Below are 16,316 nucleotides of genomic sequence, written 5' to 3'. Positions count from 1 at the left end.
TGCGTTAACTTTAGCCATAATACCTCAGCAAGGCAACGTGTGCACCAGCTGTGTTTGAGATGGGGCCGGCACCTAAGAAGCATTCTCTTCACACTGGGGTGTCACTCTTTCATGTGCTTATGTTACATCTCTGTAAAAAAAAGAAAAAGAAAAAAAAAGCTCTGCCTCTCAGTGGCCATCTGGAGAGGGCAGGTCTGGGCTGTGAAAGTGCACCAGTGGATTACAGGGGTCAGTTTCTTGGCGGTTGCAGCTAAAAAGGGCCGATGTAATGTGACAGCTCTGTCCGGTATAGCTGCGTGCCAATAACAGCTAATAATACAGCAACATAAGCATAAATAAGAGGGGGGGGGGGGGTCACAGGATCGTTACGGGAGCTTTTAGCTATCATCTCTGCATTACTGCTGGATTAATGTGCATCACTTATCAGCCTGGAGGACAGTCACTGACTGAACTAGTCCTTGTGCTGCTGCCTCAGTCAAATACTTTAAATCTCCCTTGTGTGGTGGATTTTCATGATCAGAGGGGAGAAACTGGAGCAGAGAGAGACCCAGTTATATTTTACAGAGAGGAGGCTCCAGAAGCTGAAGAGGAAAGGAAGGGGAGGGGATGGGGGTTGTGTGGTGGTATTTTCCTGCATGCAGTCTGATCCTAAAACACAGGTGCAGGCCTCCATACAGCCCTCTCTTGCCTTTGAGCATATAGCCCCCCCAAAGTGTTTGTCCATCTGATCCTCCCATTACATCCTGATTATTATGGATTTGCCTTCTTTTTTCACCAACTTGTCATTTGCATATGAGGCTATTTTGCAAGGATTCAACGTGTCACAAATTAATACAGCAATATGGAGACGTGCAGCAGCACACTACAGTTTTTTTAAACTATTTTTTCGGTTAAGGGTGCACAAACCTGGGTCCAAATGCTGCATACTCTGAAATGAGGCAGACAACAGGGCACATAGCCGACTAACGACCAAAGAGAATGACATTTTGACAATGGGTTTAGTTGTCCGTAGCTTAAACAGAAAATAACACTGCACAACTCGATTTCGACAGGTTTTTTTCCAGTGCAGCAGCTGCCACCTAATCATGAAGATTCCTGCGCAATAATAGCCTACGTGAGAGAAGTGAGAAGTTGGAGGGGGTTCTGAGCTGAGATTTGGGGGCTCCCGGCGTCACGCAGAGCCGATCATTGTCTCTCTCACACTTTCTAACTAGCCATTTCACAACATCCAGACATATCGGGCCGTACAGAGCAGCAGCAGCGGCAGAGCGTTGCCCTACTGCTGATTTCTCGACCATACATCTGGATTCAACGCACACGATGAGGGCAATTACAGGACTTAATCTATGATAATGTCGCTTTTTCCGATCGACTGATCGTATTAGATGAGTTTAGCATGGCTGAAGAGATCTGAGCGCACCCCCCTCACTATCTCTCCCGGGTGTGAGAAGTGGCTGTGTTAAAATGAATCCCAACTCAAAACGAAAAGGCACTTTGATTCCACTGAGAGGCAGATCGGCGAAAACCATGTAGGTACGGATCGGTGGATTTTACACTCAGAAAACCACTCAGTGCGTTTGATTTGGGATTACTGTGACACACCGGAGGACTTCTTCTGTTTAATTTTATTTGGGGGAAGAATCTTTTTCGTTGCCTCCTCTCGCTCCTGTTCGCTGTCCTCCGGGTTCCTGCAGGACTCCAGAGTCGCGGAGAGCCCATGCAGTCGCCAAGGTTGGTTTGTCAGCTAGAGTTTGGGAGACTAATTATTGTCTGAATTTTAACCAATATGATCTGCGTCCTATTTTACGCCGGGGGTCGTGTCGCACGATGCGCCTCCAAACTACAAGATCCCATGATATGTCTATTTTATCAGCCATGCATGTGCAGTGATTTAGAGGAGCCGGATTCGGCAATATTAACAACTTGATTAATTTGCTGGTGTCACGCTATATGTGCATCCTAAATGCAACTGATCATAAAAACGGTATTCAGTTAACTTGTGCTCCTCACTTTTTTTAATAGCCAATTGATTTGTCATATTGTCAGCGTGTATCTACCACTGAGGCTATACTTATACCTGACATGTAATAGGCCTACATTTATACCTGACATGTAATAGGCCTACATTAAGGATGCTCTTCTTCAACAAGGCAGCTTTTTCGCCTCTTTAAATCCTAATTGCATGACAGCTCAGCTGCAATTAGTCCAATAAGCGAGCTGTCCGTTAATCTCACATTTAATAAAGGGTTTGGTTGTCCTCGTAATGCCATGTGCGTTTGTGTCATGATTTGAGGTTTGCCCATCAGAACTCATGACAAGCGCCATCTGTTGGAAAAGACGATCAGTCTCGTGACGAGAAGAAGAGACGGAAAAATGTAGGCTATAGTGCGCGCAATAGAACACAAAATGAGGTGTAACAGCTCAACAGATCACTTACGTGAGACCATTGAGTAGCCGAAGACTTACAGGAGACAGGTGATATCAGAGATTTAAAGCAGCATGTCATAAAAACACGATTGGATCGTATGCTCCCTAGACTGGATTTATGGAGATGTTTCCTCTGTAGGCCTATATTATGTCACCTTAACCTGTCACAGCACACGCAGCAAATTATCTGCCTGGGGTGAGGTCACTGATAATTAGGAGATAAAGCTTATTTCCTAATTGTGGGTGCTTTTGTCATTGCACTACCTGTGATATGATTATAAGTACCCATAGCCTATTTATTCAATTAATTTAACACATCAACTATTATCCCTAAAAGCCAAAACAGTTGAAAAGAGAGATATAGGCTATTGGGGGAGAAGAGGTTTAAACCTCATTTTGATTGGTGGTGTAGTCAAACTGATCAAATTAGCTTATGTGATTAGAATCAGGGCTTCTGCTAATGATTATTTCTCCTATTGATTCATTTACATTACAATTTGACATTCCATCAAACTGCTTCTCTTGTCCAACAAACAGCCCCAAACAGTCAATCCTATCGCATCTGAGAAGATGGAACTGGAGAACATTTGGTCATGTCTGCTCACAAGAGACCATTATATTCATCAAAATCTTTTTCTGTGATTGTCTGATTTATTAATCAACTAATCCACGCTAATTAGAGCCCTCTAATAAAAATAATTCCTTTCTCGAGTATCATGCATCACTTTGCAGAAAAAATGCTTCCATACATCTATTATTAAGATCGAAGCCAAATACTTTTGACTACTGTGATGCCAGAAATGCGATTTGCCTTTAATGATAAAAGACTATTAGCTTATTGTTCATAAAAAAGACAATTCAAAAACTAGAATCAGTTTGAGATTCAGGCAATCCAGAGAGATTAACAGCTAATTGATTGACTAATTAATTATATGAGCAAGGGCAGACCTTGTCAGAACATGGCATATTAACATCTTGATATAAATGTTGCAACAAAGCTGCAACAGGTGAAAATCTCAAATGTACAATCTGCACCATCTATATTTCTGATACAGGTGCAGGGATTCTAAACAGTCAACTAACACGTGATCATTCACACCACTCAAAGACATCTGCATCGTATACTGTTATTGGACAGTGGATTTCATTCCTGAGTCTGCTTCCATGGTTTCACCGCTAAAAAGCCCAAAATGTCCCACAATTCATCAAAACCTATCAGCAGGCAGCTTATGCCTTTCAGCTGCACTCATTCATTTCAGATGTGAGTGCCTGGTGCTTTTGGAGCTGGATATCAGTCTGCACAGGGCCACCCTTGTTGAAAACATGTAGGCTCAGTCCTCTTTGTACAAGAAACGTATCCATCATCCACAAGGGGAACGGACAGCAATCATAGAGGTGCTCACTGCAACGTGGAAAAAAACTGTACACATTAGCCACAACCTACAGTACACAGCTAAATGGCAGCAAAAGACACCAATAATGTGTCACTGTCAATAACAAGTGAGAGATATTCAGAGGAGATGGTATTATTTAGGAGAGGGGATTCACCACCGCCTGATCATCTGACATATAACTAGTTAAAATGTATTCAAATGATTTAAACTGACATAAAAGTCCTGAATTCTACTGATGTATAAAAATTACTTTTAGGAAAGTGAATCAACAGTCAAAGCACTCCTTGTGCTCATTATCTAATGTGAATGAGTGACACACACATACTTTTTGTTTAGACTTTGATTAGCTACCACTGTTTGGTGGTTTAAACTATCTGGTTTAAATATTTCCTCCGAGTGCTGTATTGTTGAGAACATGTAGTTCATGTTCCTTGGATTTTTCTTCTCTGGGAATTTTGGTCATTAACAACCTGAGGGTAAGTCGATATGATAACAGGCATATTACACCCTATGTAAAAAATAAAAAATACTGATTCTGCTTTCTTTGGTACTACCAACCTGTGGTATTCAGTTTGATTTGATAGGTTAGGTTATGTTTTGGAGTTTAACATCCCTTATAAGTCTTTCAAATCCAGATAATCATATAGAGCTGAAATATGAGGTGCTTAATACATTTGTTAATCAAAAAGAAAACTAATTGCCAACTATTTAAGGCAATTTTTGAGCAATAACGAAAATATCAAAATATTAGGGTTTTAGAACGTTAGTTGGATAAAACAACCAATTTGTTTATGTCAGATTTGGCTTTGGGGAGCCTGACAGGCAGTGTTAATATGTCACCAAGAGAATAATGAGCAGATAAAAACACAAGTTATTTGCAGCCTTATTCTGTATTGGCTATGTGATGTTTGCACTGAGTGAAATATTCAAACACAAGAGTCTTTACACCAAATAGGAATGTTTACGTCTTGTGCATGATTTTGTCAACATGTAGGCCTAGGCTATATCCAACATTCAGTCTGAAAAATGTGGTAGCATATATTTAGAAACTGTGGGGTCTCCACTAACATATAAAGTTTGGTTGCAGTTTATGATTTCGCACTGATTGACCCACCACTAGTGAGTCTGTGTGGGGTTTAAGAGTAAGAGTTTAACTTGGATTGTAGCCACCATTTTGGATGATGTAGGCCACATAGGAGGTTTAAACATGGAGTTGAGTGTTGATATGAAGGGGGAACACAGATGTAGGCCTACTTACAGTTGCCTGGGAATAAACATGCTGTCTGCATACATAGTTGGTTGTTTTCCTCCGTCGTTTAACCTCCTGTACACACATGTTCTGCGAAGGAATGTCACAGTACTACTAGGCCTATTGATATATTAGCTTAGCAGTTTAATCAAACCTTTTCCTTTATTGTGGACTAGCACCGTGGGGGGTGGGTTGCAAGGACTTGGGTCGTTGTCGAACAAGTCTGCACATTGAGATGTAATTTGAAACTTGGGAGGGAGAGAAGGGGGGTTTACGGGCAGGAAAAGTCAGCCATGATTGGCTCGCTGTGTCCGCGGGGCCCTCAGAGCATGGAGGCTGCACCTTCGTCGACACTCCGTTAAAGAAAGAGACATTGCCGGACCGGGCTCCTCGAAGCTGTTTGTCCCGCACTGAGCGGTAGCTAGCTAGCTCTCTGGGTGAACTCCCAAACACACGCACACACACACGAAAAAAAAAACACTTCTTACCTGATATAGTAATGCGAAGACGGACTCACTTCAGACCTCTTTTATGGACTTTTTTGTATGTTTTCTCAACGAGAATTCTCGGCGGTTCTTAACTCTTCTCCTCTCCTTCCTTAATCCGGTTTGAGCAGGGAGAGGAGTGAAGTGCGACCCCGAGCTGGATGGATGGTTATGGGGGAAAGAGGAAGACCCTCGGCGCTTGACGTGTGCAGAGTCCTCGCCGTGTTTCTCTCACTTTTCCCCTCCGGTAAGACAATACTTTTTTTGTTTTTCATCTTGCTTTACAAGTTTAACAACAGCGACCCACTGCCACATTTTACACTGATTCAAGCTACATATAACTAAACGTTAAGTTCAGAGTAACATAACGTAGAAGCCTAAGTTAAGCATTTAATAACTTATTTTTCACCTTGGTTGAGCAAAGTTGTTAGGTTTGGTCGCTATTTTTTTACACGAAATATATTAAATGAAGTCAATTTACTCTTTACAACTTTTAGTAATGCAGTTTATTGCTAGTACGCTAAAAGTTTAACACATCAAAATAATTTCAATTCGCCATAGCAAATCAGTTAAAATGGCATTTAACTCTATTGGCTATATTAAGAGAATTACGGCGACGTGCTTATATAAAGACGAGACTTGTGGAAAAGGTTTGGAAAATATTCGGCTTAAAGTGAACAAACCATTGAAGTGCAGCGTAGACCTAATTTTATTTTTTACTTTCATTTTATAAAAGAAAGAGCAAACAATGTAAGAGGGCTCAACTGGAGCTCCTGCAGCTCCTCAACCCCTTGTTTTGTTTGGAGGATGGGGGTAGTATGCATCAGTATTTCACATAACCTCCCCTTGAAAGTAGCTTTTTATTCCAACCCTGAAGTTTGATATTGAGCTGGATTTTGAGGTTTTATAAATCACTGTCTCTTGAAAGGTTAGAGAAACATGTTTATGTAGAGGTTATGTTGGTGAGATGTTGGTTTTAATGCCCCCTGGTGAAATGAAAAAGTGCCCAGGTTAAAAGCAATTTTTCAGGAGCTCCAGTAATATTATATAATAAACCCACATTTTTGCATCAGGATGACATAAGTAGGTCACTTTTTTTGCTGGGACACCACCTCTTTCAGTTTATCTTGCACCTTTGCCAGATCCTTATCGGTTTTCCAACTTGCCGTCAAACAACAAAGTGATAATGCACTGATAGTTGAGATCAAGGTTAGTTTATTGCCATCTATCAAATGGGTGGTAAATGGAGTAGGTATAGTGGGGGGTAGGAGAGGGCTGCGAGGAAGGTTTTAAGAAGGAATATTGTTTTGAGTGTGACTTCAAATTGTCGACCCACCTTCCCTCTCGATACACTGGATGAAACTTCTCACATCCTATTCTAAATGCTTTAGTAGTCCAGGTAATACCAGTCAAACACGGTGTTGCAACAGGGCATCCTGGGAAATGTTTGAAGTACATTTGTGTCAGCTGGAGACAACAATCTACGGCCAAGCAGCGTTTTATTATCATCAAAGACGAAGATTAGGATCCCAAATGGCATTATTACATTGTACGTAAAGCAAAAAGGCCATTGGGTGTGAAAGAGAACCTCTCTACAATAAACAGCAACGTAATCTTGACCTGAGGGTTTCTTTCTTTCATTCTTCCTCCAGGTTTTGTTTACTAAAACATTGCTCATGCTGTAATTTATACATTTGAAGAAACATAAATGTTGTTTGTCATTTTACGTAGTGCTTAAACAAAACACAGCAACCAGCAACATAGAATGGCGTGCTCTCTCTCTCTCTTTCGTTTTCTCTGGCATTGGAATGGTTTCAAATTTGGACCAGATGCTAACAAAACCAAGTATGCGGCTAAAGAAAAGAATAACGGCTTTGTTATTATTATAATGCATATGATTTGATGTATAGTATGCAAGAGAAGAACAACTACATTTGGCTTGTGTGGGCATTAGTCAGACATGAGATTGCATCAACTGTATGATGAGTTGGAAACTCATGATTATTAATATGTTGTAAATCAGTAACATTTAAAGTGTAAATATAGTTTTAACTTCTTACTTTCTACATGACACCGTGGTGGCCTCTGGTTTGCTTCTTTTGTTCAAACTGTATCTTGTTACTTTCATTTGACAGTGAGTCTGCAGTGCAAGATCCTCAAGTGTAACTCTGAATTCTGGGCCTCTACCTCGAGCTCTGGACCTGAGGAGGAGTTTTGCACAGCGCTGCGGGCGTACAACGGCTGTGTACGTCGCACAGCGCGTACCTGCAGGGGCGACTTGGCGTACCACTCTGCCCAGCATGGCATAGAGGATCTAATGAGCCAACACAACTGCTCCAAGGAGGGGCCCACATCCCAACCACGCGCCCGCACCCCACTCCCTCCCCCGCCCCCACCGCTCCTGCCCGACAGCCAGGAACGCTCGGATGGCCCGGAGGTGTGCCACTACGAGCGCAGTCTGATACGCAACACCGCGCCACCCAACTACACCCACTGCGGCTTCTTCGGAGACCCGCACCTGCGAACCTTTGGCGACGACTTCCAGACGTGTAAGGTGGAGGGAGCCTGGCCGCTCATCCACAACAAATACCTGTCTGTCCAGGTGACCAACACTCCTGTGGTGCCGGGTTCTTTGGCCACCGCCACGAGCAAGGTGGGGGATTGTTTCTGATCATCTCCTGTATGCATGCCAATATGGTCTACTGACAACAATATAACTCTATTTATAAAAGAGCTTCTTACATGTGAAAGGTCCTATCAAGGCAATTAGACATGTTTGCTTGAAATATGAATTGAACAATTTAGAGGGTGATTACAAAAGTGCACATACAAAATTTCTGTTTTCCTAATTGTGTATGCAGAAAAATTATTCTGCAACAATTGTGACAAGCAGTTCATCATTTAAGTCATTTAGGAAGCAAAATTCCAAACATCGCCAGCTTCCAACTTCTCAAATGTGATGTTTTTTTTCTCTTTTGTATCATTTTAAATATATGTTTGGTTTATTGGTTTGTTTGACATAAAAAACAAAGTATTCTCTTAGAAATAGCAGAAAAACGTATTCATAAATAAGATAATCGCTGCCCTCTGCTGCATTGATGTTACATTATCACTATTTGGTGAATTTAGTTCTCACAACATTTTTCTGCCAGTATTGGGGGGGCCCATAAATGTCAGTGCTGCGTCAGAAAATCTTGCTGTTCATATTTGAGTCTTTCATGTGGCTCGATGGTGAGAGCTGCAGTGGAGGCTGCTCTTCTGTCAAACTGTAGGCTCTGGTTAGTGTTTGAATGAGTTCCATAATAACTAGTGCTGTCAGTTTAACGCGTTATTAACGGCGTTAACGCAAACCCATTTTAACGGCGTACATTTTTTTATCACGCGATTAACGCTCGTCATGGCCTAGCAAACGTTGTGGTTTTTTTCACATGCTGTTGTTTATCAACTAGTAATGTTAGAACAACTGAAACACCACAAACTATTCATATGGCTCGCCATTAAGTTACTGTTAAGTCAACCGGAACATGTCCTACAGCGTAACTTCACATTAAAATCATTTAACCGGCAAAACGGCTAAACGTCAAGTCAATTTTGACTTTTATTTTTAAGCAGAAACCGGAAGCTAGCACTTCCTAGCTCAGCAACGCGACCTTCACTAGTCTTCCGTGTGTGACTCGGGGACTACGCGGAAAAAGAACAGAAAAGAAAGCTTTTCATTATAACCCTGCGCCCCCACCATAACCTCCATGAACGTCAGTGGCAGCCGCCAGTCATTCATTTTCACTTAAATTTTCGCTATCAAGGGTGACTTAAGCCTCGGCTGCAGCAGCGGCATACCAACCAACCACCAGCACTTAAGTGTATGGTGTGTCCACTCCACAAACAGTCTGAAATAAGTCGTGGATGAACGACTCCCAAAACATTTAGGCAGCAACCACATTAATACTAATTTGTTTTATATAGGCTGTAGCCTATGTTGTTATATGGTTTGGTTTTTAAATAAAAAAGGAAGTTCCAATTATGTTTGTATGCTGTTCTAGGGGTGGGGGGGATCTACATTGTTGTCTATTTGCACTGAATTGGAAATTATGATATTTTAGAAGAAATACACTGAATTACAAGGGTGTAGAGAATGGGTGTGAAAAGAGCATTACAATGAGAAAAAATAATGGGACAAAAAGAAATCAAGGGACATTTAGGCTAGAATAGATAAAAAGTTGCGATTAATCGCGATTTAAAGCTGTTGAGAGTTTTTTTACTGTCATAATAGCCATTCAGCTATATGTAGGTGAAGTGGTCTGAAAATATTTTTTTATCACTTTGCTCCCCCCTGCCTCTGTGTGCTGCCCCCCAAAATTGCCACCGCTCATGTTAATTTTGACCAATCAGAGCGAGGTCAGATTCTCCGTTCTTATTGGCTGTGGGACCTTGGCAACGACGTTGATGCGTCAGTTGCGTGAGCGTTCACGACCCTAGCAGTCTGACACTAGCCTACTGTTTGGTACTAGGCTACTACGGCGGACAGCGAGTAGCAATGTCTTCACAAACGAACCCTCAATTTACCATTCCCAGGATACCAACAACTAACACCGCTAAGACAGCAAAAAAACGAGGAAAGACGAATGTTGAAAAGTTAACTGCTGAAAGGGAGACGGAGAGAGCTCGAAAAAAAGTACACCGGCCATGTCTTCTTGCCCTATCACATCAAGACCTCTCCGACCGCGACCTCGTCCCCTTCCTCTGCCCCTAGGCTGCCTGCCGCTAGCAGCAGGACGTCCGCTGGCCCTATATAGCCTTCGTCCTGTGCTCAGTATTGCCAACTCAAAGCGATGTTGTTGCTATATTTAGTGACTTTTCAGCCCCCCTGGCGACTTTTCTTTTCAAAACAGCGACAAGCGACAAATCTAGCTTTTTTTTCTGGTGTTATTGGTGACTTTTTTCGCCAAAGCAAGTATCACCTCTTCTCAACGAGCAGCGGGAGCACTGACACGCAGCCCGCTCCTCGCGCAGCAGCCCCGAGCAGCCCCTCCCAGCTGCGGTCAGAGCAGTAGCATAGATAGTAGGGGATACACACACACCTCTCCGCTCTGTTACAATTAGTTTGCTATCTTGCCTGGCTGTTACAGCTACTTTTGTTAGGCCTACCAGCACACTTACAATGATTTTAAGCTAACATACATGGTATGTCTGTGATTAAAATGTAGATGCTCAATATGTACGTATGTAGTTATCATTACTAATGTTTAATCACCTCGGAATCGGACATGGTGTTTGTCTCCTGTCAATGTAACTGAATTCACATGAACGCGCATAGCTGTCGTTCGGAGGGAGGAACTACAGCAGGTAGAGCGTTGGGAAAACAGCCGTTGGGATCCCAACGGCTGAAACTCTCAACTGCAGCTTTAACTATGACATTAATGCGATTAATCGCGATTAAATATTTTAATCGTTTGACAGCACTAATAATAACCAAACCCAACTCACTTCTTGATAAGCTTTATAAATGATATGTTAGTATTATAACAGCAGCGCTGGTAAAATGTTAACACAAGCCTCCATTTTCACTTTTCACCGTAGACAGCTAGGGCTGATGTGTGGCCTACTTAGAGTGTTTTCCTTACTGAGCACATTTAAGGAGAAACTGTAGTTATTTTTTCTACGTTGTGAGATATTTTCAGCGGTGCATTGTTCATTACTTTTTTTGTTGGTAGATTGGTTTCTTGGTTGGCCGTCCCTTAATGGCTTTAAGTAGGATTTGAGGTTCAAAAACAAAGAAATAGGGGTATTTTTTGTTAGCAAATACCCTTTAAGTTGGCATGGTTTAAACAGTGATGATTGTAGGCCTTAGCAACTTTGCATAGTATATAACTGAAGTATTTAGACTGAAGTATAGGATATATTTGCACTTAATCACACAATTCTACAAAGTATAATTTTCTGCAATCAAGGTTTCTTAATGACACTCTATTATGCATGTAGGCTTTTTAGCTTTTAAAGTAATGACATTTGTATATTGCTGTTCTTGGAAGCAAATGAGACAGCTTCTTTTAAGATCTTGATTCTGGACAAAGGGAAAACAAGGCAGCGGCCAATGCCACCTGTGCAAACAAAGCCCCTTTGGTAAAATATTCTGCATTAGCTGGGCTCTGTGTTTGGTACACTGTTCTCGCTAGAGCAAATAAAACTGCTCTGGTTATTTCCATCTTCATTTTGATGGAGGGATTACAGAGAAAAGATTACATTTTTCTTTCTGTTAGTTTCCATTAAAAGCTTAAGAAATGAACCGAGATAAAAACAGAAGTTAATGTAGGTGGGAAATGTTAGCCGAGGGTAGGGGAGAATTGAAGCAGAACTGGTGCAACAGATGAATTGTCAAACTAATAGAGTATTCTGTAGACTGCCCCCTCTGTCCCCGGGCTGTCCTGCTATCGCTGCTCTCTGACAATGGCTCATTGGCGTCCTGATGAAACCAAGCTTGCAGCGTCCTGACCAGTCTCACTTAATTAGCTGCGGAGCATATCGCTCTGTCCTGGCACAACGCCACTCCCTGGAGCATAGTTCTGGGGGTTCACAGGCAGGTTTCTCAGCACTATGAATGGCTTGTCTTTGTGTCTGCAAACTGAGGCCTGATTTTACATGGCCGGGACTCGTGTTTTTTGAGGGCGTTTACCTTGGCCTCCCCCATGTTGAGCCAGTGCTGAAATGTGACACTTTAGTGGGATAGTTGGGTAAGTGACATACATTGCACAAACTTGTTAACTTCTTAATGCAAAGATTGAAGCACTTCCCTTTTTTTAATGTGACGTTTGCATTTACTGCAGTGTGTAAGGACTCTCTGTATGTGACCAGTAATAACATACGGAATCTTAAAGGCAAAGGCACGTGATCATTTATGTGGAATGTTTGTTAACAAGATCTCTCCCGTCTTTTTCACCTTCCTGCAGCTGACAATCATCTTTAAGAATTTCCAAGAATGTGTGGACCAGAAGATGTACCACGCGGAGACCGACGAGCTGCCAGCCGCGTTTGCAGACGGCTCCAAGAACGGAGGGGACCGCCATGGGGCCAACACTCTGCGCGTGGTGGAGAAGGTTCCGGGGCAGCACGTGGAGATCCAGGCCCGGTATATTGGAACAACCATAGTGGTGCGGCAGGTGGGCCGCTACCTGACCTTTGCCGTGCGCATGCCGGAGGAAGTGGTGAACTCTGTGGAGGAAGGCGACGACCAGGACTTGTACCTGTGTCTTCACGGTTGCCCTGCCAACCAACGCATCAACTTCAGGAACTTCAGGGCTCGGGCGACGGAGGCCCACGGCGCAGGCAGGAGCAGCAGCAGCACACAGGGCTTCACCTACCAGGCGGCCAAGGCCAAGTGCAAAGAGCGGCTCCCCGTGGAGGACCTGTACTTTCAGTCCTGCGTGTTTGACCTGCTCTCCTCTGGGGACATCAACTTCACCATGGCAGCCTACTACGCCTTTGAGGATGTAAAAATGCTCCACTCAAACAGCAAGAGGTACCACATCTTTGAGAAGGATGCTTTTATGAGCAACACAGCAGCACAGAGGGGCAAAGACTCCCTTTCGCTTGTCTTCCTCCATCTTCTAGCGGTCTTACTGTGGATTGAGTGTTGCACAGTTCATCTATAGTCCCTTTACAACAGTATATCCTCATGGTGTTATCTGTCAGTGAGTGTTAGAGTACCATCGCTGTCATACATGGGTTCCTCTCCTCTGCTCTGGTAGGGTCATCTCAAGCCACTGTGTCTCATTCTTAGTTATACTGTCATGTCCAGACAGATGACACAGCGACTTCACCAGGCTCCCATCTATCATCGCCTGTAGTTAGCTGCTTGGTGGGACTGGTTCTTTGAAGAGAGCAGCGGTGAGAGAGCCCAGCTACTCCCGAGACTCAGGATATCCACCTGGGATTAAATCCCACATTCTCAACGGGGGCTGCATGCCTGTGGGAAGCCGGACAAGATGATCTTTTGCAGAAAGAAGAGTTTGCTGATCCTCCCTCCCCCCTGTTCCACCTCCTCATTGGTGCCAAGCCAGTGAAGCTCTCTGTGGCGAAGCGAGAGGGACCTGACAGAGGCTTTTGTTAACCTAAGGCCAGAAGCAGCTCTATGTTTGATTAGTTTCCAGCTTTTGGAAAAGCCTGAGCCTTTTTGGAGGAAGCACTCAGCCAAAAGGATGTCAGAGCAGCGTCTCCAGTTGTCTGCTGTGGAGATTAATGGGTCATATTGTTAGAATGTGTGTGTGTGCGTGATTGCATTAGTGCAATATGTGTGCACAATTCATCGTCTGTGGTTAATTTGCGTGTGTTTGTAGGTGCAGGAGTTCCTAGATATATGATAACAAACCTTCAGTGGGAGAAAACTTTTTCCCATGTCTTTGTGTTGCACCCGAAATAGAAATCTCAGAAATAGAAAAAGACGAGGCGCTCTGAGGTCTTTTTTCAAATTAAACTCTTTATCAGCCAAGTAGCAAATCCCTGATAAAAATAATCTCTTTTCATCTGCACGTCCTTTTCAGTGTCATACAGACGTTCTCCTCAATTGTTTGAGCTGCCATGTTTGATCAGACTGTGTTTTGTATTTTTAGTTCTGTAATGTGAATGTAGCTAATGAGAAAGCAAAAGAACAACCCGGGTAAAAAGGGCACCTGAGTGTTTACAGGATTTCGATCAACCAATCAAACTGCGACACCTCCTCTTTTTTTGAACTCAGCAGCATTTCAAGTCTCCAGTCATTGCCTACAGCGCTGTAGATACTGATAGCTGTGAAGACATCAACTGTAGTCGATTTAGCGTTCTATAGACTTAGCAGTGTGCTGAACTGACTGTGGCTTAGTGCGTAAATTATAAGCATATGTCTGTAGATGTGATTTCATGGCTCCAGTCATTGCCAAAGAACAAGCCCCTGTGCCAACACCCCCCCCCCTCCACCCAAACAACTGCATTTTCATTTTAAGTCTGAAACCATTCACATTAGGAGGCAAACACCTAAGTGTATATAACTTGTGTTTTGCAGGTGGAATGTGTTGTACGTAGAGAAATTAACACTTTATAAAAGCAGCATATGTTTCTGTTTCAGCTTCACCCATTGCTTTTCATCGATAAAAGAGAATTTTCTCGATTTTTCAAGATAAAGACAGGTTTCCATTTGAACTTTGGATCTCAGCTGCAGTATCTGCTAATGTGTTAGTCGTCCCCTGTATTTACAGTTACTGCCCGGGCACAGTTTTATGGTCATTTATCCTTTACACTGAAGTATTTGGCAGGCCCTAACTACTGCTATTTGGAATATGTATTGGTGCAGTTTGAAAACGCATACAGAAAAGAAAAGAAAATTATACAAATGATTGTAATGTTGAATTTTGTGTTAATAGGTGTATTTGTATCGTGAGTTAAACAATATACGGTTCTACGTGTGTAATGTGAGATTGTACATACGTTTTGTGAGATGTTGACTTTAAATTTGTACATTACCAGTTGTGTTTTGAATTTAACACTCCAGTTTTTGTACATCAGATGTTGTGGTGAATGTGAACCTTTTTATTTTCTTTGTTTGAAAAGGGAATTTTGCAAAAACGTGAACACCGCAGAACAAAATCTTCAATATATACAGTTTACTTTGTACATTTTTGTGGAGAAAGTGATAGAATGCTGTCATCACTTCTTGTTTATTTGGTCATAGAGCAGATAAAACATCAACAAATGTAAAAAATTAAAAATTAAATCAGGATCGTGTTCTGGTGTGTTCATGTTTTTGAGTTTAAAGCACTTTATGTTTTCTTTTTCATTTAGCTCTTATTTTGTTCAAAATAATGTCAAGACTTGTACTGGTTAAAACATTATTTTTTTAAATAGCTGAATGGGAAATGCCAGAAAGATCAAACTGTTTGTATGTTAAGCAAATGTTGTGCCACACGCCAGCTGTTTATAATGTAAATTATTTATTGAATAAAAGAAAATGTCTTGTTGATGAAGTCCCCTCTAGTCTCATTTGTGTTGCTTTTTGTAAAATGAACATCAGTTTTCTCACAACAATTTGCAGTGTTTGACTGCCCCCTGCTGCAAAGACACAGTGTTAGCAGATGTTTGTTCCAAGAAATATCAAGATTTGAAACTAAACTTTGACTAACAAGTCAACTTCAAACCTAAAAGATTTGTATAAAGATAATGGAAGGTACTCTTAACAAACCTAGTTTTTAGGTGTCATTTTTTAGTACAGACTTGTAATAAAATGAAGACTTGAAGCATGTCTTACTACAATGTCCTCCCTCAAGCACTGATCAGCCAATAGCGAACCTCCAAAGGTGGTGTCATGATTAAGACATGGTATCAGAATTATTTATGCTTCAGTAAATTGAATCATTCAAGTCTAGTATATATTAAATGAATAAGTTGACCTTATGAATGTTTTTGAGACAAACATCTAAAAACTAGTTTACATGTATTTCACAGCTCAGTTAATGTTAATTATTGAACTTTATGAATATAGATCCAGCAAATGTGAACATATTCACGTTAAATCCATCTCGTCATTGCCTTTTTTAAAGCAAGTGTCGGAACAGACACTTTTCATTTTTCAATTTCCAAAAATATGTAAGTTTAGCTGCTGTCTCTTCTGTTCACTTCCCTCCACTAAAGTAGACCTCTAGAGCTCTCAATAAATTCTGGAGTTCAGCTCAAGTCTGAGCATATCATTTAACTTATGAATGCCACTCTTAATTTTTAAGAGAAGAGCAAGATTAAATT

The 16,316-nt window shown here is 41.8% G+C and overlaps 1 protein-coding gene across 1 annotated transcript; it reads left to right on the top strand.

Moving 5' to 3' along the window:
* Positions 1-1,227: 1,227 nt before the first annotated feature.
* Positions 1,228-15,524, top strand: rgma (repulsive guidance molecule BMP co-receptor a). Its single transcript, XM_080027993.1, has 4 exons — positions 1,228-1,731; positions 5,687-5,802; positions 7,691-8,208; positions 12,500-15,524. The coding sequence occupies exons 1-4, from the start codon at positions 1,718-1,720 to the stop codon at positions 13,199-13,201; spliced, it is 1,350 nt and encodes a 449-aa protein (XP_079884119.1). The 5' UTR covers positions 1,228-1,717; the 3' UTR covers positions 13,202-15,524.
* Positions 15,525-16,316: the final 792 nt, after the last annotated feature.

Source organism: Ammodytes marinus (assembly GCF_949987685.1).
Source record: "Ammodytes marinus genome assembly, chromosome: 5".
In the NCBI taxonomy this organism is placed as follows: domain Eukaryota; kingdom Metazoa; phylum Chordata; class Actinopteri; order Uranoscopiformes; family Ammodytidae; genus Ammodytes; species Ammodytes marinus.
This window is presented reverse-complemented; position numbering and strand designations above follow the sequence as displayed.